General features: G+C 51.0%; 1 protein-coding gene across 1 annotated transcript; it reads right to left on the bottom strand.

Annotated features, from left to right (window-relative positions):
- LOC124653149 lies at positions 1–4,004 on the bottom strand. The gene has a single exon (XM_047192216.1). It carries the CDS (start codon positions 4,002–4,004, stop codon positions 294–296), a length of 3,711 nt encoding a protein of 1,236 aa, XP_047048172.1. The 3' UTR covers positions 1–293.
- Between the last annotated feature and the right edge of the window lie 3,202 nt (positions 4,005–7,206).

Genomic DNA, 7,206 nt, shown 5'->3' with positions numbered 1-7,206 from the left:
GTCAAATGTGCAGACAATTCTGATGCACTGAAAAGTAATCCTGCACTACCTCTGACAGCTTCAAACCTTTGGTATACATAGAATGACAACATGTTCTCCCTAGTTTATGGCCACCAATTTCCTACAACATTGTTCCCTGAAGATGCGCTGGAGGTACTGTAGTAGTTGGACAACAGAATAACCGAATCGCTACCCATTTTAACCATATGAACACTTCACATTATCTACACATTATTTGCCAGGGTTCCAATGAAAAGAATGTAAAACTCCTAGTACTGGCAGTCATCCATTCCTCAATACAGTCTGCCACGGCACTGTGCAGAACCACAATGGCAATATTTAACTTTGACAACGCCATTCACATCATGGACATGACCTATCTCGTAGTTATAGTCATAAGTCAGCTCCTGCAGCGGTGAAATATTCTCATCGGCAAAGAACATGATATGGGGCACTCTTTTGTCATCATGGTCCCAGAGAACATTCTGTGCGTAGAGGTTAGGGGAACAGCTATGGTTGATGAACCTTCCAATATTTCCATACTCAGCTGCATCTATTGTGAAGCCCTCATCATCTTCCATGGTCAGAGAGCGAGCGCCAGAAGGATTCAAACCTGGAATAGCTGATGGCATATCTTTCCAGATATCATAGTTCTGTCCTATATCAAACAAGTATTCGTCATTACTTATCTGGTTAGCTTCCTGGCCATGTAACAGCTCACCCACATACTCGCATATAAAGCTTCCAGCAGGGATAGACCTTAGGGATCTTACACCCCATCCTGTCTTGGCTGTCCTGAATACTTCCAGTGGTATTTTCATACCAAGCTGACTGACCCTGTTGTGGCATGAAGGAGGACACTTACAGGATGGACCACACTCAAATATGAGAGGCTTTGCATGGACAACTGCGCCGTTGAAGTTGAATGGGATTTCTCCTCCATTCTTCACAATACAAGTGCAGTTAGCAGAATCCGAGCAGCCATCGGTGCAGTCACAACCCTGACTTCTGTTTGCAGTCAAGGATGGACCTCTATTTCTAGTGATATATTTAAAAGGTGTTGGACGTGCATTGTCAATATTATTGATCACACAGATGGGAGTCTTCTCCTTTCCTTGCGATATATCAGCTATGCAGATGCCTGGACGCACTATAGACTTTCTCAGCCCTTTAGCAACATGCAGAGGTAATTCTGGTTGTCCAGGAATCCTTTGTAACCTGTACTTGAAGACCCTCGAACCTGGCGGACCTTCTAGCCAGGAATCCACCACGTTATAGAGACCGTCATAAGTAAATGTTGAGACTTCTTTGGCCTTTGAATGGCTGCCTTCCTCTCTATTTGGACCTTTAAAACCGTGAATTACACGGACAGGCGTCTTTGTTTTGATACAATTCTTTAGGGCCAAGTTCCCGCGCACAAGCTTTTGATCCTCATTCTCCTTCTTCCCAGCAGGCTTTCCTCCGGAGCCAGTGTATATTACTTCACCTGAGCTCGACAATTCATCAGGGTAACCTCCAGAAGCAACAATGCTTATGGCAATAAGCGTATCATTGTGATCCTTCATGGTGTCAATGCCTCCTTGGTATGGGCGGTGGAGACCAACAAGGGCCAACTCTACTCTGTACAGAAATTCATCGCCAATTTCAACACCAGGGACTTCACCCATAATAGCCCCATGTTTGGTATAGCCGGGCAATGTTCTTATTATTTTATCAGCTGCAAGATCAATTCTAGAGCTCTTAACAGAATGTTGTTCTGCATCTTGAACAAGAGTCCTGCATATGAACTGAAACTTTCGGCAAAGCATCTTGACTTTGCTCCGAGCATCAGCAGACTGGCCACCATGTTGCACGTGACGCCGTATTGATGGAACACATGAGGGGCCACTGAGGTACATCTTAAGCTTTCCTTCATTACCACCAATTGCCTTCCAAATTCCATCATCACCATCCAAGGCGGAAGCCTCTTTGTCCTTCAATTTCACCTTGCTAGGCAATGCCGATGTAGGGGCGACATTCACGGGAAAATATTTATTTTGAGCTGGACCTATTACCTTCAACTTCTTCCTGGGGGCAAAGGATTCCTTCACAGTGGTAACAGACTCTGTCTCCTTGCCCGTAGAATAGGGTCTATCCAGATTAACCAGACTGGGCTTATGATTTGCTTCAACAGGTAACGGAACTGTTTTTCTAGCCGTGAATGTCACCTTACTTCTCATGATACCTTGGCCTTGTACCCCTGCTGCCACAAGAGAAGACGCCCCTTTCATGCTACAACTTCCAGACACTTCCTTGTCCTGAAGACATTCATTTGGAGGACCCTCAGCAGAAGCTTTACTGGCAACCTTGGGTGAGCTGGCTTGAGACTTGTTCATCACCTTAACATCTTCAGCAACTGCCCACGATACAGCCTTCCCCTTGCTCTGCGGCATGTTTCCGTGGATCTTCTCATCAGAAAACTTCCCCATAGAAGGTTTGGCGGCAACAACCGGAGGAACAGCACACTCGTGTCTACCAGCTTTAAGTTGATACTCTTTGGGAGGAGCTTGAGCAGAAGGTTTAGTGGCAACCTTGGGTGAGCTGGCTTCACACTTGTTCATCACATTGGCATCTTCAGCGACTGCCCAGGATACAGTCTTGGCGCTTCGCTGCAGCATATTCTCATGGAGCTTCTCACTGGAAGAATGGCGTATAGAAGGTTTCACAGCTGCGACTGGCGGAGCAGCAGATTCACGTCTACCAGCTGTAAGCTCATGCAGGTCCTTGTTGAGAGTAACATGAGACTCTTGGAGGAGGGCATGGTCAGTTTCTGCAGGAATCTCAGCATAATCTTCTGTAGGAATCTCACCATCCTCCTGTTCTTGTACCTCAACTGATCCACCCAAAGCATTCTTGCTCACAGCTTCCACCGTGTCCACGGCACACGCATCCGAACGACCACCGTTAGCAGCAACTGCACTCAAACCAGCATCAGCAGGCAGGGCTTCCAGCTGCAAAGCAACCTCACTGGTTCCTGTGCTAGCAAGTGGAACCAGCCCCACGTTCCTTCCGCAGCCAGGAGGGAAGCGGCGAACGGCAGATACCGTCCTCCGCTTCGGCGGCGGCCGCACGACGACCGGCATCAACTCCTTCATCCCCAATTCAGCACTTCCAGCTGTTCTTCCCATGTCCTTCGCCACAAAACCAGCAACTCCCTGTGCCTCGCCTGAAGATGTCACCGCCGCAGGCTCTGGACCATGATGACACCCATTTGGCACCGGAGCAGCAGCATGTGCAGCCATCGCCTTCCCCGGCGCACCTCCCAGACCAGCATTGGGAGGCGGAGCTTCCAGCCGCAAGCCACCGTTCCCTGCTGTTGGTATCTCCCTGTCTTTGACCACCAATCCGGCAACTCCCTGTACCCCATCTGAGGAAGACACTGGGGCACCGACACCGTCTGCAGCCGTCACCTTCCCCGGGACACCAAAACCAGCATTGGCACCTGCAGGCGCTGGTTCCAGCCGCAAGCAACCCTCCTCACCGTCACCGGTGCCCTCAGGCCGAGAAACGGACGCCTGCTCCGGTACAGTAGCACTGAAATCAGGAGCGGCAAGTGGGGCTCCAAGCCGCGCCCCGTCGTCGACCAGAGACGGCGCGTCCCTCCCGCAGCCAGGCGGGAACTGCCGCTTGGCGGAGACGGCCCTTCGCTTGGGCGGCGGGTACGGGGCGAATAACAGCTCCCTTTTCCTGTCAGGTTCACCGACTCCGCTTCCCCTCCCCGCGCCGTCCCCGGCCAAAGCATTCCCGCCCGCCGCCGCTTGTTCCTGGGCTTGGGTTGGGCCACGGGGCGGTTCCGCCTCGCCGCGCGCCCGCACGGCGGTCCCGCCCGCGGCGCGTGGAGGTGGAGGAGGCGGCGGGAGAGGGCGAGGGCGAGGAAGCGCGGCCGTGCGCCCGCAGGGCTGTGGAAAGGCGCGGACGGCCGCGGACGTGGGCCTCGGCGGGCGCGCGGCGTGGAAGTGGAACATCGCCGAGAGAGTCACAGAGGTCCGTCAGTTCCGCCTGTCGATCGACGCACCGGGGCGGCACCTGCAATCAGCCGTAGACTGCTTTGAACAACAAGAAAAATAAACCCGAATCAGGTCCCTGCCACGAATCAAGTAGCCGCCCGTTGCGACGGCGCAAAATCGAAGCGGGTGAGGAGGAGGGGAGGGGCTAGGGACGGCTGGGGACGCGCTCACCTTTGGGGCGGGCGGTGGCCGACGGCGGGGACGACGATGAGAGAAGACGGCGGCGAGATTAGGGGCGCGCTGGGGGTTTTATTAGGCGAGGGGAATGGTGTGTGATTTGGTGGGGTCTAAGCTCGAGTTTTGAGGAGTCTCTTCAATGCTCCGGGGAAATGCGTGGGCCTAATGTTGTGGCAGGTAGACAGGTGTCGGTCGGGCACGGGTGGGTCGGAGGAGTCTGGACTTGACTCGGGTCGGGTCTCCGGTGTGAGGCGGACTCAACTGGACCGGGTCGCGTCCGTCACACGAACCCGGCGTGCAACGGCTTCTTGTACGGGCAGCGTGTGTGTCATGACACAACCATTTCATCACCGGCGCAGCCGCCCGGCTGGGGTCAAACTTCTTTTCTTTTTGCAACATGTGCAAGATGCTGGAGGAGGAGAAGAACAATCAGGGCCATGATGATCCCAAGCAGTGGTGGAGCCAGGATTTGAACTGAGCCGGATCGAATAAATAAGCTCTCAAAAAAATTTGGGGCAAAAAATCACATGTAATCAACAAAAAATGGTCCAAATAAATGCATTTGTCATATTTCACCGAGTAGAAGTACAAACTGACTAAAAAACAAGAACTAGATACAAAAGTGCTACATTTTGAGGAGATATTATCATACTATTAAGTTGATTCCATGCTGGGAAGTCGAAATCCACGAGGAAGATGACCTCTACGGTTACTGTAGGCATGAAAACGAAACATAATCTTCTTGTCATCAATTTGTGCAAATATCTCTTTCTCAACATAGCAAATCATCAAATCATTGAGCCAATCATCCCCTATCTTGTTTCGAAGATCTGATTTTATAATCTTCGTGGCCGAGAAAACCCTCTCTACTGATGTTGTTGCCACAGGCAATGTCAAAGCTAGTGTAATAAGGCGGTAGACCAATGAAAATGTCGAATGATATCTTTTCTGAACCAACTTGAGAGCAAGATCACTCAAACTATCACAAGCTCTGAATTCGGGAGTTCTCTTCATAACATCAACATATATGTTTAGTTCATCAACCAATAGACAATGATCATGTGAAGGGAAATCAGGAGAGTATATGGTAGCAAGCTGAAGTAGCATATCATTGTCAAAGCTGTTGAATGAGTCGCTAGGACCAAGGCATGAAGTGCACAATAATATGCGTGTAGAAGTTTCAGAAAATATGTGATTCATCTCAACTATATTTTTGTCAAGCACCTCAATAAAGATTTGTACCTTGTAATGATGCAAGCAAGTAACCATCTTGCGTGAGCTCCTTGGGTAACCCCTAGCTGCAATGTTATCATCCATATTCAGTACCATAATGTTGCGGGCACCACAAAAATTAGTAGCAGCAAGCAATAGAGGCTCCCATCCATCATCTCTCATTTTTTGCAATGCACTTTTCACTGAGACAATCATATTCATAGCACTCACTATGTTCTGATCCTTGGCTTGCAATGCATTTGATAAACCATTTGTTATACCAAGCAATCGAATCATCAAATGCAAGATAATAACAAATTTCAGGGGTACTATATGACTCAATTGGTCTCCAAATTCCGGGATCGGGAACCACATTTGCTAGATCAAAGATTTCCGGAACATTTGCCTACAACAATGAAAATAAAACAAACTATGAGGAAACAAACTAGACAAATATGTATCAAAACTCAAGACAAATGGTGCGCTCTTGCGCGCTTCTTCTTCTGCTGCCTCAGCGGCCTCCCCTTCTTCAATCCAGGCAGCCAGGTCAGCCTCGTCGTTGGAGTCCATCGAAGACGGCCGCCGGAACAAGCGGAGATGAGGGAGAGCGCAGCGGCGCCCAGTGCTACAGCGCCGTGGAGCCTGGAGACTGGAGAGGGGCGGGGGCGGTCAGGGACGGCCGGAAACAGGGCGTGTCGGCGCGTGGTGGTATCGAGTGAGGGCGCCGGCGTGCGGCGTGCTGGAGCAAGCGAGGGCGCCGGGATCGAGCGACGATGGCGGCCTGCGGGAGCGAGCGACGGCGGCGGCCTGCGGGAGCGAGCGAGGGCGCCGGGATCGAGCGACGGCGGCGGCCTGCGGGAGCGAGCGACTACGGCGACCTGCGGGATTGAGCGAGGTGGGGATTAGGTCGAGGACTGGGGGGCTCGGGGCGTTTCCGTGCGTGCGGGACAGGGAGAGAGCGATGGTATTTTTTTCCCCAAAAACTGAGTCGGGTCGGTTGCCCAGGCTCGACCCGGTGTTGGCTCCGCCAATGATCCCAAGGTTCATTTGGACATAGCATATGGAAGCAACAAATGACCACACCACCGTCGAGAGGCCGAAGCAGAGGGAGGTGCATACCACCATGCGCCATGACCATTGATACGTCCAAAACGTATCTACTTTCCCGAACACTTTTGCTATTGTTTTGCCTCTAATTTGTGTATTTTGGATACAACTAAATAACACGGACTAACGCTGTTTTCAGCAGAATTGCCCTGGTGTCTCGTTTTGTGCAGAAACCCAACTTTCAGGAAAATCCCCGGGATTAATTCCAATGGGCCTATTTTCATAGAAGAGGGATGGAGCCAGAAGACCAGAAAGAGGGGGGCCACGAGGCGCCAACCCCATAAGGCGGCGCGGTGGGCCCCTGGGCCGCGCCGCCCTATGGTGGCGACGCCTCGGGCAGCCCTGAAAGGATCGTATGCCGCACCTAGAGGGGTGGTGAATAGGTGCTAACCAATTTTTAGTTCTTTTTCAATTTAGGCTTGACACAAAGGTAAATTCTCTAGATATGCAACTAAGTGAATTTACCTATATGACAAGGTAAGAAACTAAGCAAGATATAGCTACACAATATAAGAGATAGAATAGGATAGAGGTAACCGAGAGTGGAGCACGCGATGACACGGAGATGATTCCCGTAGTTCTCTTCCTTTGCAAGAAGGTACGTCTACGTTTGGAGGAGTGTGGTTGCTATGAAAGCCAAACCAACAGCCACGAAGGCTTCACT

This window comes from Lolium rigidum, chromosome 1, assembly GCF_022539505.1.
Source record: "Lolium rigidum isolate FL_2022 chromosome 1, APGP_CSIRO_Lrig_0.1, whole genome shotgun sequence".
In the NCBI taxonomy this organism is placed as follows: Eukaryota; Viridiplantae; Streptophyta; class Magnoliopsida; order Poales; family Poaceae; genus Lolium; species Lolium rigidum.
The sequence above is the reverse complement of the archived record's forward strand: the minus strand, read 5'-3'. Positions and strand labels throughout refer to the sequence as shown.